The sequence below is a fragment of the Elgaria multicarinata genome, chromosome 14 (genome assembly GCF_023053635.1).
Source record: "Elgaria multicarinata webbii isolate HBS135686 ecotype San Diego chromosome 14, rElgMul1.1.pri, whole genome shotgun sequence".
Classification (NCBI taxonomy): Eukaryota; Metazoa; Chordata; class Lepidosauria; order Squamata; family Anguidae; genus Elgaria; species Elgaria multicarinata.
In genome coordinates this window covers 2,445,048-2,469,104 of record NC_086184.1, presented here as the reverse complement: position 1 = coordinate 2,469,104, position 24,057 = coordinate 2,445,048, and the positions used below count along the sequence as shown (strand labels likewise).

The window sequence follows — 24,057 nt, the reverse complement described above, 5'->3', positions numbered from 1 at the left end:
GCCGAGCCAACCGCGGGCCGAGGGGCAGGCCTTGGCCGCCGACGCGCGGCAGGTGCAAGGCGAAAGGGGCGGCCCGCGGGGAAGCCCGAGGAGGAGGAGGAGGAGGGGGGGGGGGTCCTGAGCCCGGGGAGGGGAGGGGAGGGGGGAATGGCCTTGAATCCTCCGCCTTCCCTTCCTCCAAGCCCCAAGGTTAAAGTCGCCCAAAGCTTGGCTGGGCCCCCAGGCACGCCTCTTTTCTCGACTTTTGGAGAGGGTCCAGGGGGAGACGGTGGCTTCGACGTTAGTCCTGCTTAGTGTAGAACCATTGGAATGAACGGAATTTAAGGTCGGCGAATGGTGGAGACGCCCAAGCCCTCTGCTGCGCCACGAGTCCCGGCTTTGCGCGCTAAACCAGAAACGTCCGAGAACCCCGCGGTGCTTTCGGAGGATTTGGAATCCAGGGGAAAGACTTCCCAAGGATTTCCAGAGGATTCCCCTGCTGCTCAGCTGCAGCGAAACCGTCGTGAAGCACCTCAATAAAGAGACACTTAGGCCGGATCTACACGACTGCTTTAAAGCGCTTTATAACAGTTTTGACAACTGTATATGGAGTGTGTCCTGGGCCCCAACAGTTGTCAAAACTGTTATAAAGCGCTTTAAAGTAGTAGTGTAGATCCTGCCTTACTCCGGCTTCTTGAACACATCACAGACTAGAGAAACTAGTATCACTACTACTAGTAGTAATAGTAGTACTTGTAATACTAGCAGTCGATAGAAGGGCTGCTAGAGATCCTAGGAAGGAAGCCCAGCCCTTCACACAGCGGGACTTACTTTTGAGTAAGCACACCTAGGATGGCACTGCTGCTACTGCTGCGGGAATTTTCGTTCCCAAAGAGAGCTCCTTTGGTATCCTCAGAGATATTATCTATCCACGCACCTGGGGAGACATTGTAAACAGGGGGACCCCATTACTGCAGTTGCTAACACAAGATGAAATTAATTTACGGAACTCTCTGCCACAAGATTTGTGGGATTGCCCTTAGCTTAGATGGCTTTCTAAAAGGGTGGGGGAGCAAATTTGTGAAAGAAGGAAGTGGGGTGTCTATCAATGGATGGTGGTTGTATAGAACCTTCTGCTTCTGGATACAAGTTGCTGGTGGGGGGGGGATGGACAATGAAACACAACCTGCGTGTTGGCTTCCTTGAGGAACCTGGGTGGCCACGGTACAAAATAGGATGCTGAAAGAGACACTTTGGGTCTCCTCCAGCGTGGCTCCTCTTCCTTTCATAACAGTCACCGCAATGATTTTATCTACTGCCTTCCCCAACCTGGGCAGGATCTACACTACTGCTTTAAAGCGCTTTAAAACAGTTATAATTGTTATAACAGTTATAACAGTTAAAACAGACTGCACCTCACAGCATTCTCCAGCAGCATGGTCAATAGCATCTTTTGCTTTTTGTACCAACTCGCCTGATGAAGAACTCTGGAGAATCCGGAAGCTTGCACACTTTTGCGGCATTTTAGTTGATCTTGAGAAAGTTATTGCCCAACCGTCAATTTTAGCTCCCCTCCCCTTGCTTTCATTTTCCTTTTAATGTAGCCTCTAAAAGTTGTCCTGTGTCATCTTCCCTGAGGATGGGATTCTGCCACCCCTCTGCATGGGGAATGAAGGGAATGAGCCATGCACACCTTGGAGTCACCCATCCCCCAACCCAGCTGTCCATGCAGTGGTGGGGAACCTGCACTTCTCAAGATGTTTTTGGACTGCAACTCCCATCCAGGGCTGGTGCTACCATAGAGGCCACTCAGGCAGCCGCCTAGAGCGCCAAGCTAAGAGGGGCGCCGGGCACAGTGCAGCACTCATGCGCGTTGGCTGTGAGCCGTCCCGGCCCGAGGATTCAGCTGGGCCTGGGCGGGCAAGATGGCGCCCCGCGCCTGTCCAGCCGAAGCGAAGCCAGGGATGCTGGGGTGGGGGTGGGGCGGCTCCACGTTCGGACTTCCGGAACGCACCAAGAAGAGAGAGAGAATGTATGGGTGAATGGGGTGCCTGGGGTCTTTGAGTGAATGCATGTGTTCATGGGTGTGTTTGTTTGGAGTGAGTGATGCTGAGTGTGTGTGTGTGCGCGCACACGTGTGAGTTGGGGGGATGATTTGGAGGTAAGATTCCTATTAAATAATGCATTTTAGACCCATAGACATTCCTTTCCAATTTGTTTGCTATAATTGGCATGACGTATTTCTTGCACTTTAAAATAAATTTAGTAGTTTCAAGTTTTGTGCTTATTTTTTCCAGGAAACACATGTTCTTAAAAATCAAAGTTGGCATTTTGGGGGTTGGGGTGGTGGTGAAAGTAGCTCACCTTGCCTAGGACGCAAAATAGTCTGGCACCGGCCCTGCTCCCATCAGCTTTAGCCAGCATGGCTAATGGTGAGGAGTGCTGGGTAGTCTGAGATCTTTAGGCCCAACAGGTCCTCTATCCCTGCATAGATTCGGCTTGGGCAGAGGATTTTGAACTAATTTGACGGGGGATGCATTTTACACCCAGGATAGTGGTCATTATATCCCATCTTTTCTGTTCCTCTTGCAAAGGAAACCAAGGTGGCATAAATGCTACCTTCAGTATCAGAAGTAAGCCTATACACCAGTTGCTGGGGAACATGGGTAGGAGGGTGCTGTTGCACCGTGTCCTCCTTTGTTGGCCCCTGGCCGACAGGTGTTTGTTTGGCTACTGTGTGGACAGAGTGCTGGACTAGATGGACCCCTGGTCTGATCCAGCATCAGGGCACTTCTGATGTTCTTAATTGTCATCCTCTTCATTTTATCCTCACTACAGCCTTATGAAGGAGGTGAGGTAGAGAGAGTCATTGACTGGCCCAGAGTCACCCAGTGAGCTTCATGGGCGAGTGGGGACTAGAATCCAGATCTCCTGACTCCCAGTCCAACACTAAACGCTACACCGTATTGGATCTCAGAGTTGGCTGAACATGGGCTCAGCGTAAGCCCTGACCAATCCTAAGTTTCTGGTGTACCATCAGCAACTCCCATAATATTGTCCTTCAAACCTGCCCCTGGATTTTCGCTTGCAAACTGCAGGGCTAACCTCCAATGTGTCAGATCAAGGCCTTTTGCTCGGCTCCCAGCGCGCTGTCCTCTGTCACCTCCCAGAGTTGCTTCACTGGGAGATCTGAGGCACTTAGGGGGGGATTTGCAAACCCTTTTGAAGCACGGGGGGGGGGGGGAGGGGGAGATAAGCATGACCAGGAAAAGCCCAGCCCAAGAAATGTACTCACTTTACCAAGGTTTCTCAGAATTCCTCCTGCAGCAATTCCCTCGCCGGAGGATCAAGCATTGCATTCTTGCTCCTCCTTGACTTCTGCTACCTGTGTGCATGCTCAAATGCGGGAGGGGAGAGCTGAATTGTCAGTTCCCAACAGATGCCAAAGGCCAGCAGAAGCAGTCTTACGGGCCAGGCTGTTGAGTCCACCGTATTGTCTGCTTTACACTGGCTGGCAATGGCTCCTGGCTGACAACAGTTCTCCAGGGTTACATACAGAGCTCTTCCCAGCCCCCATCTACCTGGAGATGCTGGGGATGAACCTGGGGCCTTGGGCATCAAAAGCAGGGTCTCAGCCACTGAGTAATGGCCCCTTCCTCAAATAAAACGACGTAAGAAGCTGACTCCTACAGACTTAGCCCATTGGGCCATTCTAGCTCACTTTTGTTCCACTGACAGTCCAGGGTCTCAGACTGGCTTTGGAATTGCAATTCTAAAGGTCTCCCCTTTGTTTCTCCCTGGGAAACAAAGCCCTATGAAGAGAGACTGAAAGAACTGGGCATGTTTAGCCTGGAGAAGAGAAGATGGAGGGGAGACATGAGAGCACTCTTCAAATACTTAAAAGGTTGCCACACAGAGGAGGGCCGGGATCTCTTCTCGATCCTCCCAGAGTGCAGGACACGGAATAATGGGCTCAAGTTACAGGAAGCCAGATTCCGGCTGGACATCAGGAAAAACGTCCTGACTTTTAGAGCAGTATGACAATGGAACCAGTTACCTAGGGAGGTGGTGGGCTCTCCCACATGAGAGGCCTTCAAGAGGCATCTGGATAACCATCTGTCAGGGATGCTTTAAGGCGGATTCCTGCATTGAGCAGGGGGTTGGACTCGATGGCCTTGTAGGCCCCTTCCAACTCTGCTATTCTATGATTCTATTATTCTTTTTAGCACTCCAGGACAGCCTGCCTGCTCGCCCACCCAGCCTGACATAAGAGCAACCAGGTGAAGGCAGCCAGAGACAGTGGGACGCTTCTGCTTGGCCAGACCCACCACCACACTGGGAGCATTTATCAGCAGCAGCACTTCCTGCAGCCTGTGACCTGTGGATGCACCAGAGCCACATTAAACTGCTTCAGCTTTTAAGGGAATCGACACATTCTTTCATTTTGGCCCACGTAGGCTGCCATAGTTGCTCTTCTAGAACTGGACTCTATGAAGGGCCGGTAAAGATGGAAGAACAGCTTGTATAGGTTCCTGCCAGAAGGTCTATCTAGCCCAGAGCGAGATTATGACACTAGAATTGAATCAGCAAATTCAATTCTAATCCATTCAGAGCAGACTCAATCAAGATTGGGGTTATCTTTTGCATTTCCAGGAAGCAATTTTCTCTCTTTAGGCATTAAAACTAACTCCACCAGTGTCTTCTGTTGGAAAAAGGTCTCTCTCTTCTTGTCTGGCATACATTTGGGTTCTGTAGAGACATGTGAGAGACGCATTCCTACCTTTGGCAATTTTTCATGACTTCCTGCTCCCGTTGTTCACAACTCCTTCCTTCTCCGCAACTGTCTGCCTGCAACACTTCATGCATTTTTCTGAGCTGCTTATGGTCTACCTGGTGCCCTCTGGATGTGTTGGATGTGGTCACTGGGTTGAGGAAGGGTGGTCCGTGAAAGTATAGGCCACAATAAAACGGTTAGCCTTTGAAGGGCTCAAAGACTCTACTTCGTTTGGCTTTTTTCCGTAATCCTGGTCCTAAATGAACTGAGCAGAGGGCCCCACCTCTCCCATAGACCCAGTGACCGGCAGGAAATTACTGTTTGCACCAAAGACACCTAGAACAAATATTGGCTCAGATGCAAGGGATGGGGAAAACCACTTTTCTCAGAAGGCACATCTCCCAAGTGTGGAAAGGTAGAGCGGAGATGCAGGACACAAGGAGAAACGAAGACATGGAAGAAAGGAGCAAAGGCCACACCTAAAGTTATTCTGAAAGGTTAAGGCCTGCCTGGGAGACCCCACCTCCCCCCAATTCTAGGTGCTGGGTAAGATCTGACAGTGACAAGGAGAGCTCTCTGTATGTGCTCAGAGGTAGTGTCATGTTAACGTAGGAACCTAGGGAACTGCCGTGAAGCTATTTGCACATCTATCTGTCTTTTTCGGGGTCTCAGGCAGGGCTGGCTTCAGGTTTTTGAGGGGCCCTCCCTCGGGGGTCTACCCTCCTCTTTATAGAATCATAGAAGAGTAGAGTTGGAAGGGGGCTCTAAGGCCATCGAATCTAACCCCCTGCTCATTGCAGGAATCCACCTTAAAGCATCCCTGACAGATGGTTGTCCAGCTGCTTCTTGAAGGCCTCTAGTGTGGGAGCGCCCACCACCTCACTGATTCCATTGTCGTACTGCTCTAACAGTCAGGAAGTTTTTCCTGATGTCCAGCTGGAATCTGGCTTCCTGTAACTGGAGCCCATGATTCCGTGTCCTGCACTCTGGGAGGATCGAGAAGAGATACTGGCCCTCCTCTGTGTGACAACCTTTCAAGTCCTTGAAGAGTGCTATCTTGTCTCCCTTCAATCTTGTCTTCTCAAGGCTAAACAGGCCCACCAGAAGGCTCGTGATATGGCCACCCTACAGCTACAACGATAGAGGCTTCAGAGCAGTCACTGCCATTTAAAAACAAACAAAAGCATACCAGGCAGAAGACACCCTGCCCCCCCCCCCCTCCAAACCACAGACAGCCAGATCCACATTGCTTGGCAAATCTCATCAAGATGAGTGAGTAAGCAAAGAATGCAACCAACACAAATCTGACTGCAATTTCTTGGCTGGAGTGTTTGTTCCTTGGATTGCATCAAGCAAGCGTCAGATGGCTTTGAGTCTATCCTTCCTTAAGTCAGAGCCTTTGCACGCCCGGGGATGGGGGGATTAGGGGCGGTGTGTGTGTGTGTGTGTGGGGGAAACCACAAGGGATTCCTGCCATGTGCTGCAGTTGCCAATAGGGATATAAGGCATGCCACATGGCTGGGGTGGGCGGGAGCAAAAATAAGAGTCACGCGCACACAAATGGAGAAATTGGACAGTGACTTGATCTATATCGAACGGCAACTCGTATGGCAGAAATGCAAATACAGCCCTATGTCCCCCTTCCTATTTTGTCATTCTACGGGGCACTTCTCCAATTTAACTTGTGATTTCCTCACCCCTTGTTGTTTATTCGTTCAGTCGCTTCCGACTCTTCTTGACTTCATGGACCAGCCCACGCCAGAGCTTTCTGTCGGCCGTCGCCACCCCTAGCTCCCCCAAGGTCAAGTCTGTCACCTCCAGAATATCCTCCATCCATCTTGCCCTTGGTCGGCGCCTCTTCCTTTTGCCTTCCACTTTCCCTAGCATCAGCCTCTTCTCCAGGGTGTCCTTTCTTCTCATTATGTGGCCAAAGTACTATTAGTTTGTAAGCCTATGCGGCAGAGTCTTGCTATTTACTGTTTTACTCTGTACAGCACCATGTACATTGATGGTGCTATATTAATAATAATAATAATAATAATAATAATAATAATAATAATAATAATAATAATACTTCAGTTTTGCCATTAATACCATTCCCTCAAGTGAGCAGTCTGGCTTTATTTCCTGGAGTATGGACTGGTTTGATCTTCTTGCAGTCCAAGCCACTCTCAGAAATTTCCTCCAACACCACAGTTCAAAAGCATCTCTCTTCCTTCGTTCAGCTTTCCTTCTTCTTTCACCTTCGTCACAAGGCTCCTCAGCTCCTCGTCGCTTTCAGCCATCAATGTGGTGTCATCTGCATATCTGAGATTGTTAATGTTTCTTCCTGCGATTTTAACTCCAGCCTTGGATTCGTCAAGCCCAGCATGTTGCATGATGTGTTCTGCATACAAGTTGAATAGGTAAGGTGAGAGTATACAGCCCTGCCGTACTCTTTTCCCAATCTTAAACCAGTCCGTTGTTCCGTGGTCTGTTCTTACCGTTGCTACTTGTTCGTTATACAGATTCCTCAGGAGGCAGACAAGATGACTTGGTATCCCCATACCACCAAGAACTTGCCACAGTTTGTTATGATCCACACAGTCAAAGGCTTTAGAATAGTCAATAAAACAGAAATAGATGTTTTTCTGGAACTCCCTGGCTTTCTCCATTATCCAGCGGATATTGGCAATTTGGTCTCTAGTTCCTCTGCCTTTTCTAAACCCAGCTTGTACATCTGGCAATTCTCGCTCCATGAATTGCTGGAGTCTACCTTGCAGGATCTTGAGCATTACCTTACTTGCCCCTTAAACCCAGCCAAACGGCACTTAGCATTTACAGCAGAAGTGTCAAACTGCAGGCCCATGGGTCAAATCCAGCTTGCCTGGGCTCCCCACAGGGCCCTTCCCCCCTTTGTAACCCTAATGCCTGTAAGGCAGGTCAGTTTCATCGTCCACATAATAAAGGATGGGAGAGACCAAAACTGGGAGAGCAACTTCCACAAGGCCACTGAGCAATGAACCGCAGCTGCATTTGAACGGGGGAGTTTCTGATTCGCAGCTCTTAGACTGCAATCCAGCGCACGGGACTTGCTTCTGAGTAAGCATGCATAGGATCGTGCTGCACGTTGGAGCAAAAACCCTACTTCATGTATAACTTAATGGGATCTGAGTTGGCGGTGACCGAACAAGAAAGAGGTCTTGGGATTGTGGTGGACCGCTCGATGAAAATGTCCACCCAGTGTGCGGCCACTGCAAAGAAGGCAAACTCCATGTTAGGCATAATAAGAAAAGGAATTGAGAATAAAACGGCCGGTATCATACTGCCCTTATACAAACCTATGGTGCGACCACACTTAGAATACTGTGTACAGTTCTGGTCACCACACCTAAAAAAGGATATTATGGAGCTGGAAAAAATGCAGAAAGGGGCAACTAAAATAATTAAGGGGCTGGAGCATCACCCCTACGAGGGAAGGTGACATCAACTGGGATTGTTTAGCTTGGAAAAAAGGAGGCTAAGGGGAGACCTGATAGAGGTGTACAAAATTATGCCTGGTGTGGAGAAGGTGGATAGGGAGACATTTTTCTCCCTCTCTCAAAATACTAGAACCAGGAAGGTCCCATGAAGCTGATTGGTGGGAGATCCAGGACAAATAAAAGGAAAGACTTCTTCAAAAAGCACATAGTTAAACTATGGAACTCACTACCACAAGGTGTAGGAACGGCTAACAATTTGGATGGCTTTAAAAGGGGGTTGGATAAATTCCTGGAGGCGAAGGCTATAAGGGCTACTAGCCCTGATGGTTGTGTGCTGTCTCCAGTATTCGAGGCAGTAAGCCTGTGTGCACCAGTTGCTGGGGAACATGGGTGGGAAGGTGCTGTTGCACCATGTCCTGCCTTGTGGGTTCCTGGCCGAGGGATGGTTGGCCACTGTATGAACAGAGTGCTGGACTAGATGGACCCTTGGTCTGATCCAGCATCAGGGCACTTTTTATGTCCTTATGCCAGTCACCCAGACCGCCACAAGTTCCTGGATGGGATTTTCTTGGGACATCCAACGCTCGTACGCATCGCCCCTGCACATTGTAGAATAGCCTCCATCCTGTGCAAATATTCATCAGCAGCTTTTCTCAACCAGGAGTGGAGTTTTCCACTGTCCCACTGACCTCTGTGCACATTTAAGAGACAGACAGGAAACTGCAAGGCAACAGGGGCAGAGTCGGGTGAAGGGGGAGGGAAAGATAAAGCTTAAGAAAGCCACGAAGCACCCTGGCCTCATTAAAAGCATCTTGACGAAAGAGACGAGGCCTCTGAAGTTAAGACAGCCGTGGTGATTACGGCTGCTTGACGAAGCCACAGGTTGGGGCCGTGCTGTTGACAGAAGTTCGGCCAGAGATAAGAACACTCTCGGGTCCTGCGTCACCCCTGATAAAAGATGCAGCCGGAGCACTGATAGAGCGGCCCGCCTGGCAAGGGAGACCGAAAACACCAGATTGAAGAGGAGCAGGGCCAATGAACAGAGCTTGTTAGTGCCACCGGCGGGAGTTAATGAGTCAGTCGGGGGGGGGCATGTTTGGAAGACGGGGAGACTCACGGGACCCTGCTCCAAGCCAGCCTTATCGCGGTCTGTGCAGCTTCAGGGAGTCAAACTGTTTCTACAATCCCCAGGATTCAGGGATGTTTGCAGCCGAGGCGAACCAAAGCACCTGCTTACCATGCTATGGGGTCAAGATCCCTGCAGGCCCCTTTCTTTGCAGCAATGAGGTCTAGAAACTTCCCCCTCCCCCTTTGCTGAGATTCTCAGGATGTCGAGATCAAAAATATTTTTAAGTTCTAGGCCTGCGTAGAATAATAAGAACAGCCCTAATGCTGGATCAGACCAAGGGTCCAGTTAATCCAGCACGACGTTCACACGATGGCCAGTGTTATAGCTCAAAGTGTGGCAACAGCTGCTCGGGCTATGGAAATAGAGCTGACAAATTTACAAAGGATGGATCCGCCGGTGGTTAGGATTAGTCACACGAACAGTTGACTAATTGCACAGGTTACTGATGGATCCATTTTCGTCCTGAATGGTATTGGCGAGAGAACGCCTTAACCTTTGTGAATCTCTCAAGGGGGTAACGTATACTCACCCCTTCCTTTGACTATTTTGGTCCTGGGATGGGCTATTTGGTGGCCTGCATCATCGCCAGCCACTGCTGTAGGGTTTTGTGTGGGGCTAGCACAAAACATGACTTGCTCCTCTTGCTCTGTGTGACCAACGGGGCTCCTACGGCCCCAAGGTACATTTCGCAGAACTCTTAAATGTTTGCAATGCTTCTGCAGGCTCCTCTCTCACAGGGATCTCATTCTCTTCCTTTCTCACAGCTCGGGCCCCGTTCCAAACCTGAGGCGCTTGGGCGCAAGGGTCTCACTAGGCAACGGCTTGGAAAGCAACACGGCACTGCAGGAGTTAAGCCCGCTTGCATTCCAAGGCCGTTTCGAACGGGGCTCCCAGACGCATGCAAGACTTTGGCCAAAGTCATTGCTCAAGTAGGATTTCAAGGAAGAGGAAGAATCCCTGATAGGGAAGGCCGGCACTGAGCCCACCGCTCCCCCTGCTGGGCAACGCTGCCGGTTGCACCACAATATTTGGCTTGAACTTCAAAATCCCGAACCGGAGTCCCTTAGGCAGGGGCACGTGCCCAGGAGCCAGGGCTGGTGCCAGACTATTTTGCACCCTAGGCAGGTGAGCTGCTTTCACCCACCCACCCCCACATACCTGGGTGCGGGGCGCCATCTCGCCCGCCCAGCTGAAGCAAAGCCAGGACACTGGAGTGGGTGGAGTGGGGCTTCACTTCAGCTGGGTGGGCGGCCAGCCGAAGCAAAGCCAGGATGCTGGGGTGGGCGGACAGCTTTGGAACGGCACCCCCAGAAGCTGCCCTCTCAAAGCCGCTGTGAGAGAGCGGCTTCTGGGTGCAGCGTTCGGCGCCCCCCTTACCTTGGCGCTCTAGGCGGCCGCCCGAGTGGCCTCTATGGTAGCGCCAGCCCTGCCAGGAGCCCACAGCCCGGCAGGGGCCCAGTGACAAGAACACCCTGGAGTCGCTCCTCTGCTTTGCCATTGTGGGAGTTTTTAAAACAAGGCGCTGGCTTGTTCCACGCTTTAAGCATTGGGCTGCCGGAGTTGGAGGCGAAATCAAATGTGCGGGCAAAGAGGAAGCAAGCAATGCAGACGCTTTGCAGCCCTGAGTGATGCGGGCAAGATCTATCCCGATGCAGGGACCAAGTAAGCCTGCCGGAATTTGCCTGCCTGATGACTTAGCAACTCACCCCCGGAGGCCTTGCTTGGACGATTTGGAGAAGAGAAGCCGGAAAAGGCCTCCAGCCAAACTTGCGGAGCACCATCGCTGCTTGACCGACACGGATGGAGAGAGGATTAGTCCCTCGTGTTCTGGGGAAGTCCCGCGAGTGCCCTTAGCATTACGTGCCTTGAGCCACCCGGGTCCTGCTTCAAAAATAGCAAAGACCACTGAACTATTTCCTTCTGCACCTGTTGAACTGCAGGCACCGTTTTCCACCTCTGGTTTTGTCAACGGGATGTATTCCACAGCCCTCATACCGGAGACACACATGTACACATAGCTGGTAGCTTTATGCACAGCTTTTATTTCGTTCAAGTCCACTTTCGGCCCACTGACCATTTGCTTAATACCTGGATGGTAACTCCTTGCCATACACCTTCTAGCAGTGGTGGCGAGCGACAGCACAGGCCAAGCTGAAATGCCCCCCCCCACACCTCTCTCCTTAAAAGATATGGGGGGGGGGGAGAGAGGAAGAGAAGCTGCACTTGAAGTAAAAGAGGCGTTTAAAAGATGTTTTTTTCTTTACAACAGAAAAATGGTCCTCAGATCATGAGGGGGGCGTGGGGGAAGGTAATGGTTCCATTGCTCAGGGGCTGATGAAAGGAAGTCCCTTCTCCACTCCAGGGTCCAGCATGCCATGCCGTCCCCCTCCTGAAATTCTTGAATTCGTGCCATTTTTTGTTTCTTTAAAAAAATACTTTAAAAAATAATGTTCCATAAAAATACTATTGTTCCTAATCAAACACAGATATTGCAATATCAAGAGTTAACTGCTTTGCTCTCTCTATAAAATGTGAAAAGAGTATTGTCACATTGACAGATGTAGAAAGAAAAAGAAAAAAACCCACGAAGAACTTCTAGACGGGAGTATCACAAAAGCTGGTACAAAATGAGCAAGGTCAGTTTGGGGTGTGGGTGGGTGAGTGGGTGGGTGGGCGGAAAGAGAATTTGCCGAATGCTTGTGGTTAGGAAACGCTTCCTCTTCTTAACTGGGGATCCGGACCTTTCTGAAACGCCAGCTGGCATTTCCACGCACGAGTTTATTCCAAGGTTCTTTGCCTCAATGGCAACAGCTGAGAAGCAGGCATCTGGTACCCCAAAGACGTAATAAATATTCCTACAAAGTTTAAATGTCCCATGCTTCCCCCCTCCCTCCCCTTCATTGTTTTTTAAAAAACCAAAAAACAAATGAGTTAACCCAAAAACACAGGTGATTAAAAAAAAAAATGTAAACTACAGTTTCCCCACAAAATGCTTTGTTGCTATATAAACCGCAAACAGATTTGAGGGCAGACGGTGCTAAAATCTTATTAAAAGCATCTTAATAAAAGATACGCTCTGTACTGAAGTCACGTATGGAACCTCCGCCCAAAAGTTTGAACCGGGTGAGGCAATAGGGGCCCCTCTACGCTTCGCTGTCCAGGCGGCCGACCACGTCAAGTTCCTCCGGCTCTGAAAACGAGGGAAGGTTCCACCTGACTGAAAAAGGCAGGACGGAGGCCGAGGGGACGGGGATGCCCGCTTCCTGGATGAGGCCCAAGGGAAGGCGGAGAATCGTGCCTCCCAGCCGTGGGGGAAGCAGGCCTGAGCAAAAGGCCGGCAAGAGCTCACAACAGTTCCCATCTGCAGCTCCTCCGTCTCCTTCAGTTCTCCGAGAGGGAGAGGGCCAGCGCGGCTTGTAACGCCGCCTCTTCATCAATGTTATAGTCCTGGAAACAAGGAGGACAAAACCACTGTCAGGAACCAAAGGGCCGTGTGTTCAGAGGAGGGCAACCAGGCTGATCAGGGGTCTGGAAACAAAGCCCTATGAAGAGAGACTGAAAGAACTGGGCATGTTTAGCCTGGAGAAGAGAAGATGGAGGGGAGACATGATAGCACTCTTCAAATACTGGAAAGGTTGTCACACAGAGGAGGGCCAGGATCTCTTCTCGATCCTCCCAGAGTGCAGGACACGGAATAACAGGCTCAAGTTAAAGGAAGCCAGATTCCAGCTGGACATCAGGAAAAACTTCCTGACTGTTAGAGCAGTATGACAATGGAATCAGTTACCTAGGGAGGTTGTGGGCTCTCCCACACTAGAGGCCTTCAAGAGGCAGCTGGACAACCATCTGTCGGGGATGCTTTAGGGTGGATTCCTGCATTGAGCAGGGGGTTGGACTTGATGGCCTTGTAGGCCCCTTCCAACTCTGCTATTCTGTGATTCTATGACATCTGGCTTCGGAGATGGAATAATCCGTTCTCTCCAAGGTGCTGTGGGGAGCAAACCTGAGGGTTCCTTCTCCCCTTCCAGCGCTCCATCACCCCTGTGAGGTACACGAGGTGGGAACAGAATGACCGGACCAAGTTTGCCCAGTGAGCTTCATGGTGAGTGGGGCTTTAAACCCAGATCTCTCTGGTCCGACCCACTAACCACTACACTGCTTAAAGATGCTTGTGTAGAATTAAAGCCTCACTCAAATTTGGGGCATTTGGGAATTCAGTATCTAATCTGCAACTAAATGCAACAATCTGCCATGAAATGAGGCACAACTCAGGCAAGGAGGTGGGGAATTCAAGATGGGCCACTCAAAGGCCTCGGCTGCTGGTTTTTATGCAGAGATCATAGAATCATAGAATAGCAGAGTTGGAAGGGGCCTACAAGGCCATCGAGTCCAACCCCCTGCTCAATGCAGGAATCCACCCTAAAGCATCCCTGACAGATGCTTGTCCAGCTGCCTCTTGAAGGCCTCTAGTGTGGGACAGCCCACAACCCCCCTAGGAAACTGATTCCATTGTCGTACTGCTCTAACAGTCAGGAAGTTTTTCCTGATGTCCAGCTGGAATCTGGCTTCCTTTAACTTGAGCCCGTTATTCAAGTTTATTGGGCACCAAAATTCACGTTAACATCCCATTAACCTGAACTTGCAAAGTATCTCTTAATTAATTAATCAATGATATCCAGATCCTGCCCTTTCTCCAAGGAGCCCAAGACAACGTACAAGTTCCCTCTTCTCCTACATTTTATTTTCACAACAGCCCTGCGAGGAAGGTTAGGTGAGAGTCCTCGGCTGCCCCAAAGTCACTCAGTGAGTTTCATGGCCAAGTGGAGACTCGAACCTGGCTCTTCTCAGTTCCAGTCCCACACTCTAACTACTCCACTTCACACTGCCTCTCTTTTCAAACTGGAGAACTGGGGGTCGTACAGAATGCTGTAAACTCAGCATGCAAAATCCGCTCGGCCTCCCTTCGATGCTCCATAAGCAGGGATGAGGGACATGTGGCTTGCTGGACTTCAACTCCCATCACCATGGGAGGTGCAGTCCAAAACACATCAGGGGGACCACGACTTCCCCCTGCATGGCATAAGGCATTGGGGCATTGCCCCACATGTTTTTAATTTTCAGCAATAAGGGCTAGAAACTTGGTTTATTTTAAAAAAAAACACACACAGAGAGAAGGCGGCCAAATGTCTCAGGACCCTGAATTCTGCGCTTGCATAGGGAATTAAGAAAAGGGCAGCACCCACCTGCATGAAGCAGCGGTGGCCCTGACTTGGACTAGACTACAGTAAGGGTGGGCAACTTATAGACCTCCAGATGTTTCGGCCACACGTTGCCCACCACTAGACCAGAGGGTGTCTAAACCCAATAGAATGAGACTCCTGAGGAAGGTCCCCTGATTATAGCGAGGGGAATCACTGGCGTGCCACATCCCCCTCATGGCCGCTCCACATTACCTGTGCCCTTTCTTGGAGACGGGAGAACCATTTTCCACTTGCTGAACCGTGTGCATCGGTCCAAGGGGAACAGGTAAACGAAACTACTACTCATTCATGTGCAAGTTCACATTGCTCTGCCTAAAAGCATTATTCCAGGATGCCTAGAAGGAAGTTGCTTTAAGAGCTGGGTAGAAAGAGCGTTTCCTTGACTTCCGAAGTGGAAGAAGCCGGAAACCCCATGACAGTTCAAGCCCATGGTTATGTGCTATTATTAAGGTTTATTTTTACGCTGCTTTTGGCATGAAGTTCCCCAAGGCAGCTCACAATGAATTAAAATCTAACAAAAAACAAGTGAGTCAAGAGACCTAGCTAACACGCCGAAGCGTTCTTTAGCTTCACAAATGAAGAAGGAGGCGGGGGGCTTTAACCACTAAGCCGTCCAGCCCAGGGATTTGGTCTGGCAGCAGGACCCACCACAAATGTGTCGTAGGAGAACTTGTGCCTGTGCAGGAGGTGCTGTAAGAAGTTGGCGCTCTTGTAGCTGGGATCACCCCAAGGCATGGCCGAGCAAACTGGGCAAACCTGGAACACACAGGGAGAAAAAGAAAAGGAGACGTGGATTGTCACCAAGAAGAAGGCAAGCCGGAGACAAAGCAGCCGGATAAGCTATAAAAGCAGCTGTGTTTTTGCATGTGATGCACCTGAAACGCACGTGGAAGAAGCTTCCGTGTTTTCACACAGGAGAGGCATAAACCAACGGTCCGGTTAAATCTCCACGTTCCACAGTGTACGTTTGATTTTCCTTCCCAATTCGCTCCTGCACGGATCATGTCCATACATGAGACAGAAGGTACAAAGAGAGCTGAAGCTCTCTAAAACTAATTATAGCCTGACTTCCTCTTCAAAATTAAACACTGAAAGCAAACAAAACCAACGCACATAGAATTACAGAACCGGAAGGGATCTCGAAGGGCACCGACAGCAGCCACACTGCCGGCATGCATCAAAACAGTCAAGTTCGGGACAATCACAGCCAGTTATTAAAAGATTCCAACGGTGAAGGAAAGAGCCAACACGCCTCTCTTCTGCACCACATTCCAAGATGCTCTGAAATGCTCCTCGACACAAGTGTTCACAGGGCCGTGCAAAATGAAATGGCTACCCTGGCCCTTCCCCAGTTTGGAGCTGGGATGGTTTTAGAAAGAGAACGTTTGAGTTCACTTTCAGGGGTCGAGCGACAGAAGCTTTTCCCAACCCAGCGTCCTCTTGAGGTTTAGCACTACAACCCCCATCATCCGCCAGCCGGCATGATCATCCATGGTGGGAACTGTAATCCAACAAATCTAGTGGGTTCCCGGTTGGGGAAGGCTGAGCTGGCCTGATGGTGGACTGCGAAACATAAAAACTCCTCCCCGCTTTTTAACGTGATCCTCTGTGGGGCACTTTCTTTCCTCTCCTTCCTTCTGCTTTTGAGAACAGATTCCGCTTTGCTTCTGCTCACTGGAGAGGCTGAATAGAGATTAAACGAGCTAGAAACAGGCAGAGCAGTTTATGCCTAGAAACACAGAGGTGGGTGGGTATGCTTGAGAACCTACTGACTCCACACAGAGAAGCTATTCAAATATGCTCCCAGGCTTCCAGTCCCCTGGATATCACTCCCTGAAACATTTGCATCAGCTGAGCAGCACACTTGCCCCTGGCATGAGCGCGGAAGAGGTAGATTTAACTGTCTCCAGTTCACAACCTAAGCAGCAGGTAACTCAGGTTGTGACACAGGCAGGAGCATTCGGGAAGGAGATGGACAAACATCCTCCTCCCTTTATTATTATTTTTTAATGTAAATTCATCGTGTTTTTACCCTGCTCCTCAGCCAAAAAAAGGCTCTCAGAGCGGCTTACAAACAATTAGCAATTAGTCCCTGCCCTCAGGCTTACAATCTAAAAAAGACACGGCACACAAGGAAAAGCAGTTCGGGAGGGAAGAGGGGAAAAAGAGAGAGAGAAAGAGAACCGGCAACAAGGCGGATCGGATTGTCCTGCTCCCAAAGGAGGGGGAAGGAGTCAAACTGGAGCAGGCCCTGCTGTTTCCTCCGCCCGCTCCGGTCTCCCGCACTCCTCCTCCTTCTTCTCCACAGGGCCAAGATGCCAGTTAGAATGCACAGCTCTGTCCTAGTGCTTCATCTCTCTCAAATACGGTTTCGGGGCCCAGGAACGATGCCTCCCCCTCCAAATATGGCAGGGACTGGAGACGCTCAGCACTACAGTCTTATTCCCAGCCTGCTGCTAGTTTGGCTCCCCATTCGGCTCTCGCGCCAGACTCACGCACGCACCACTTTGTTGGGGTCGTTGCGGTGGTTCTCCATGCAGTGTTTCACCAACTCCTGCTGGTCGAGGTTCCGCGCTCCGCAGTAAGGGCACACAAACGTGGACCGGTTTGGGATATTGCTGCAAGAGACAAGGCGCGATGGGACAAGATCGCCTTGGAGAACGGCACCTCCAGGCAGCTTCCAAAAGCTCCGTTCCCAAAGGAAGGCAGAGCTCCGACCTCCACCCAGCTCCCATCGGCCCGAAACTGCTGTGCTACCAGCTGCCCCAGGTGGTGAAGAAACAAGATACCTGGGAATGGGCTGGGAAGTTGGGACCACCGGAACAAACTTTGGACAGTTGGCCATCTGTTCCTGAACCTTTGTGCAGGACGTGACGTGCGACCTCATCTTTGCAAGGGTCACCTGGAAGGCAAGGAAGGGAGATGCAAGGATCAGGCGTGCTAGTTTTTATCTTTGCTTAGCTTGGCTTCCTGCAGGGGCCCCCACCCTACCCAAGCCTGCATCAGGATGGTCAACACTACTTTAAAATGTCAGCCCAGCAAGACTCAGTGCTCACTACATCCACCTCCTTAACCCTCCTTTTCCCTTCCTCCCACTCCTCCGCCTGGGAGAAACTTGCCAGAACCAGGATAGCAGACAAGGCCTGCAGCCATTCATTGTAGCATTTGTATCATTCGATAACTTTTCATATAGTTGGCTTTTGACACTGTGTTTTCTGGGTCTCCGATGTGGCGCCCACGGACCCCACCCTCGGCGCCCGCCAAGCTTGCTGACCCTCATATTCTTTTATTTTTTAAGATTAAATTAACTAGGAGGGCTGACATGTTCCAAAGCGAAGTGCTGACCTCCAGAACCATCCTTATCTGGGGTTTTTGAACACAGACTTTGCTTCTTCCTGCCCCGGGTTCAGTCCTCGGCAGGATCTCCAGGGAGGGCTAGGAAAAAGTCTTGCCTGAAACCCTGAACAGCCTTTGCTGCCAGTCAGTGTTGACCACAGATGGAGCCAGGGCCTGGCTCTTTATAAGGCAGCTTCCTCTGTTCTTATTCCTGTTGCGTTTCTCAGAAAACTCCTGCTTTGGATGGGAGGCAAATGATGAGGCTTGCTAAGTAATCCGCAAAGCTTTTATTAAGCAACAAACGTCTCTTCTACCTGAATAGATACTAACCTCTTGGAAACGTCCCCCTAGGCAAAACTATGCAAACTAAGCAAGACAATTGTCTGTTCAAGAAGAATAAGAAGCCACTTCCCAAAGGACCTTAACTTCAGAGCGCCGGGGAGGGGGGGAGAGGAGGCAGGTTCTGGCGTAATCTAACTGACTTTCTCACGCCTTCCTTCCGCGGACCCTAGCATCAGCTAGCTTGTCGGGACGCTCACCTCCGTACGAAACCTCACTTCCCACTGAGTGTGTAGGATTTGGCCTTGAGGAGATAAGCTCTGGAGAGGGCTGACTCCCAGCTGGGGAATCGCCCGTGAGAGCTTCCTCCCCCACTGATACAGGCTGGCTGGTGTCTGGCGCTGCGTCTTCTAGTTCTGAATCTGATTCTGATTGATTACCTGAAACATCTTCTCCCAAAACAGAGGCAGTAGGGTTAGACATGACAATTCCCCAGAGAGGTCGAGATGCAGATCTACTGGTCCCCAAGTCTCCCATCCATTCCTGGTGGCTCTAGACTTGGCACAGGAGGACGTGCACCTGCACACCGACCCAGCGGCTGTTGAGCTTACCTTTTTGCTACAGCCCCGGCAGGGCGCTTTGAAAGAGGAGAGCTGCTTCTCGGCACTGGAGGCCTTCTCCACCTTTTTGGGGTCAAAGGGCATGCGGCAAAGCGGGCAGAGAGGAGATGGGACTTGGAGGCACGGCTGCAGGCATTCCCCGCAGAACCTGGAAAAGAAACCGAGAAAAGAAACCGTCTTCCCTCAGAAGTCTTGAGAACCCCGGGTGAGTCATATGCACACGTTCGTATGGCCCGTGGATTCAGCAAGAGGGCTGGCTGGATCTCTCTCCTAGGATAGGGTGCAGGCAAGCCTAGAGCCAAAGGAAGCCCCCAAAACACGGAGGGGCCACAGAGAACAACTCAATATGCCCTAGGTTATGGAGGGGAACACGGGCAGAATGATTAACGGGGCGTCCCCAGACTAGTTTCAGCACGTATGGGATGTAAGGAAGAAGACTGTCTGGCCTTAAAACAAGCAGACCTGAAGCGGTTTGGAGGTTTCTGCATCACAAGCAACACATTTGCATGTTCTGAAGACAACAGAGCCCACTTTGAGCTCTGGAACCACCCCCAGGTACCCACCACCTGCTCAGAGACTAGGACCAACTTGCAGTGATTTATGCAACTATTTTTGCTGAAATACTGATTGCTTCTTGTCCTTTATAACCATCGAGCATCATGACCCAACAGGTGCTCCTGTGCATCCATCAGGAAATCTGCGCCCCTGAACCCGGGATGAAAGGCTACAGGAATTTGAGCAATAATAACCCAGACAGCCTCAGGCCAGAGAATGGCTTTCAGAAACTGAAGTGAAGCAACGGGTCGGAGATCAGAGTGCACTGCGTTCTAGATGCTCTTACGCCTTTAATTTCAAGTTGGTGGAAGAAGTTCCGCAAAATAACCACTGGGCTGGAAATGCAGCTCAGGGCTATGTGCAGAGAGGAGGAGGAGGAGCAGCAGGGGGAAAGGCCATCCCGCGTGCAAACGCACTGGCCTTTCAGAAGCTCTAAACAACTAACTGGCCCACTTATTCATCTCCACTGGGTAGGCATCGACTGCGTTCCCTCAAAGCAATTCCTTTCCGGGAGAACCCTTTGCTGCCTTATTTACTTTTCAGAGAAGAACCTCTTGGGCTGCTCTGTACTTTACCCACCAGCATCTCCCTTCCAGAAGACTTCATAAGAAGTAAAGCAAAAGGATGAGCGGAGGTTGCGGGGAGGGAGTTCACACACTGCTGGAATGGCTAAACCTATTACTTTCTAGTAAACATTCACTGATTTGAATAGGCAAAAAAAAAATCCATGCTGATTAACTGTTGGTTGTTTGGGAGTGAGGATCCTATCTCCTGACTGCTCACCTGCTTCCGGTGTGCTAAACAACCCAGGGATGCTGCATCTCTGGATTGTTCTCCGTGAGGTCCGAGCCTGGAACTCTGGGTTGTTGAGGGAGAAATAACCCAGTATTATAACACAAGAAGTAACCATGGGTTATTCCTCCCTCAACAATCCAGAGTTCCAGGTTCGGACCTCACGGAGAACAATCCAGAGATGCAGCATCCCTGGGTTGTTTAGCACACCGGAAGCAGGTAAGCAGCCAGGAGGTACTTCACTCGCTCTCAAACAAGCTACGGTGAACAAATACTAGGTTGTTTGATAGTGCAAACTGGGTCAATAGAGTGAGAGGTCGATGTACAAATTATTAGACGGGTAACGTCACTGACAATTCTCCTGGCATTGTCTCTTATGCTGGTGCCCATTGCTGCCCTAAATTAAGCTGCATATTAAGCTGCTACCTTCAAACCACCTACTGTAAGCAAAATTGACAAGAACAGAAAATACAATTGGCCATTGGTTTTGTTCAATTGCACTGTCTGAAGAGGACAGCAAGCAGGAAACACCAGAGGCACTTTTGGGCTTCTTGCTACTACAGACGTATAGGACTCTCTAGTAAATTCCATTTCCACAAGAGACCTCTCCTAGCCGGATTTCTTCAGCCTAGCAAACATCCCAGAAGATTACAATGGCAAACTTTAGAGCTCAGGAAAAAAAACTAATTCCAAGAACAGGTCTTTTGGTTTCATTATGATTTTGTAACACAATTTGAAGAGAATAGCGTCCCCTATTTTGTCCATATATGTATGCTGAAGGAGTCCAACAGGGGCATAGAATTACTGTAAAATTACACAACCGTAACAGGGATTTGGTTTTAAAGTTTCCAGTCCTTACTGTGCAAGCAGTGTCTGGTAATAGTACCTTATTATGGTGGAGCAGGGGTAGGCATCGTGCCCCCATACACACACACACTCCCCCTGCACCACCACCACCACAACATTTTTTTAAAAAAGGGTTAATGATGTCCATAGCTGCTCCAGAGACCTAGAAGGATCAAATCTAGCTTGCAAACAAGTTAGATTTAATTTTTTTTGTTGCTCTGCAGTGCTCCAGATACCTTTTCTCTTAACCCCCCCCCACCAGATTCTTTTAAAAAAAATTCCTTATGGGTTGCCCTAGAGCAGCCTTCCTCAACCTGGGGCGCTCCAGATGTGTTGGACTGCATCTCCCAGAATGCCCCAGCCAGCTGGCTGGGGCATTCTGGGAGATGCAGTCCAACACATCTGGAGCGCCCCAGGTTGAGGAAGGCTGCCCTAGAGGCAAGGGGGAAAATGCCCCCTGGACTTTTCAAAGTTTCCTGCCCCTGTGGTAGAGGGTTGAAACCAAAGAGAATCCTGAAAGCTATGTTTACATGAACACAGTTGAAGATCATAACAAGACTCCTGCATGTGTTATTCAGGAGAATTTCACATACTGCATATAGGATACCCTGCATTGCACCACCGTATGTACTGTATATGAACCTGAAACTCTCCATTAACATCCCATGCATCTGAGAAGGTTGGTTATAGTCCATGCAAGCTTCGGTCAGAATAAATGTTTTCATCTATAAGATGCTACCCAATTCTTTGTTGCTTTTATAACAGTAGGCTAACATTATTATTATTATTATTATTATTACTACTACTATTATTATTAGCAAAGGCACTGGAGTGGATCCTCTTTCACCAATATTCATGTGAACCTACAACTCACAGCTCGGACTTGTGTTTAGCAAAGAGGACGAAGTAGAGACTCCTCTCTTTAGCTTCCTACCAGCTAGAACAAAACACGCGGTCCGCCTGTCTATAAAAGAGCTGCAGTAGCTAGCACACATTTGCAAACATGGCTTTCACGTGTCATTTTCTTCCATGCACGCATGAAACATTTCTTGGGTGTCTTTTCAAAACCAAACACACGATCAGGTGTGCTACAACTGCCCCTCCTTTCAGACGCCGGCCCTCAGCAGTGGCCCCCCAACTTTTGGACTGAATCACCTCTGCCTGCTCCCAACACATTATTATTATTATTATTATTATTATTTATATAGCACCATCAATGTGCATGGTGCTGTATAGATTACACAGTAAATAGCAAGACCCTGCCGCATAGGCTTACAATCTGTGCTGCTTCCTCAACAGGGAACCCGAAGTGGCTTTTTCTTACCCACCTGTCCTCCCCCACACCCGCCCCATTCAAGGCAATGATTCTTTCACTCCACCTGACCCCCAACTATGTCTCCTACCTGCTCAGGTACTGTGGCCCAACTCCTCTGACAGAGGCCTTCCTTCCCTGCTTCCGCTGCCCTCCACCACAAGTACCTTAACATCCCTTGTCGCTGCCCCCTTCTTCTCCCCTCTCCCCCCTCACCACCCCAGCTAACCCAGGCCACCTCGGGGCTCATCCCTCTGCACCTTCGCCTTCCCCACCCTGAAGCCCTCCAGATGTTTTGGACTACAGCACAGCCTGGGGCTGATAGGACTTGCAGCTTAAAAGGCACGCAGAGCACCAGGTTGGGAAGGCAGCTTCATGGCATTCTATGCCGTCCACTGGCCAAAACTCTCCAGGTGGTTTGCAAAGATCAAAACCACAACTCTTTTTAAGGATTATCACAAGTGCTGCTTCTGGAATGGGAAAGGGGGAAGCTGTTCACCTGCTCCCCCATCCCCACACCTACCTACCCCCAAACTCTTTTCCCTCAAGCATGCCCTCCTCCCTCCCTCAGATGTCACCCCCCCCTTGGAGCTGGCCCCTCCCCCACCCCCTCCCCTGCCCCCCACCAGAGCCCGCTCTCAGGCCCTCCTTGCCCCTCTCAGGGGAGGGGTGGGCTGTCCCTCTCTTGCGCCCCACCAGAGCCCTCCTTTCCTACCCTCCTTGCTCCTCTTGGGGGAGGGGTGGGCTAAGCCCCTCTCCTGCCCCCCACCAGAGCCCCCCCTCCCTACCCTCCTTGCCCCTCCCGGGGGGGTGGGCTAAGCCCCTCTCCTGCCCCCCACCAGAGCCCCCCCTCCCTACCCTCCTTGCCCCTCCCGGGGGGGTGGGCTAAGCCCCTCTCCTGCCCCCCACCAGAGCCCCCCCTCCCTCCCCCCCCTTGCCCCTCCCGGGGGGGTGGGCTAAGCCCCTCTCCTGCCCCCCACCAGAGCCCCCCTCCCTCCCCCCTTGCCCCTCCCGGGGGGTGGGCTAAGCCCCCCTCCCTCCCCTCCTTGCCCCTCCCGGGGGAGGGCGGGCTGAGCTCTTCCTTGCCCCCCACCTCCACCTGCCCCCCCGTGCTCACGTGTGCCTGCAGGGGGCGATGCGGACGGGCCTCTGGTAGACCTCCAGGCAGATGGGGCAGCTGAACTGGGCCTCGAGCGCGGCGCCGGCCTCGGGCGGGGGGTGGTGCGGCGGAGGCGGCGCGGGGGCCGCGGGGGCGGAGGGGGCCGGGGGCGCCTCGCGGGACCCGCCCGCCGACACCAGCAGGCTCCGGAACATCGCCGCCGCCATGGAGGAGGAGGAGGAGGAGGAGGAAGATGGAGGAGGAGGAGGAGCAGGGGGGAGGGCGGCGCATCCCCGGCTACGTCACCGCCCCTGCGACGCGCACGCACGCACTCACGCACGCCGCGCTCCCGCTGGCTCCGCGGCGCCGGCCTGCGCTCCCGCCGAGGAAGCCCAGGGGGAGACGGGGCTGCGCGGCAACTCCCGCGAGAGCTCCGCTCGGGCGTCATCGGGGCGCGCCCGGGCGCATAGATCCGCATAGAAACAGACTCACACGCAGAGCTGAGCTTCCGGGTTGCCAATAACAACAACAACAACAACAACAACAACAACAACAACAACAACAACAACAACAATAATAATAATAATAATAATAATAATAATAATAATAATAAT

General features: G+C 51.0%; 1 protein-coding gene across 1 annotated transcript; it reads right to left on the bottom strand.

Annotated features, from left to right (window-relative positions):
* Window positions 1-12,363: 12,363 nt before the first annotated feature.
* RNF166 (ring finger protein 166) lies at window positions 12,364-23,670 on the bottom strand. The gene is made up of 6 exons (XM_063141122.1): window positions 23,462-23,670; window positions 18,831-18,987; window positions 17,394-17,506; window positions 17,108-17,222; window positions 15,253-15,360; window positions 12,364-12,790 (listed from the first exon to the last, which is right to left on the bottom strand). The coding sequence occupies exons 1-6, from the start codon at window positions 23,668-23,670 to the stop codon at window positions 12,725-12,727; spliced, it is 768 nt and encodes a 255-aa protein (XP_062997192.1). The 3' UTR covers window positions 12,364-12,724.
* Window positions 23,671-24,057: the final 387 nt, after the last annotated feature.

Coding starts and splice junctions, on each gene's coding strand:
- RNF166 (XM_063141122.1), bottom strand. CDS start 23,670: ATGGCGGCGGCGATGTTCCGGAGCCTGCTGGTGTCGGCGGGCGGGTCC. Junction 17,507..18,830: donor GCCGGGGCTGTAGCAAAAAG/GTAAGCTCAACA, acceptor CTTGCCTTCCAG/GTGACCCTTGCAAAGATGAG. Junction 17,223..17,393: donor ACTTCCCAGCCCATTCCCAG/GTATCTTGTTTC, acceptor TGTCTCTTGCAG/CAATATCCCAAACCGGTCCA.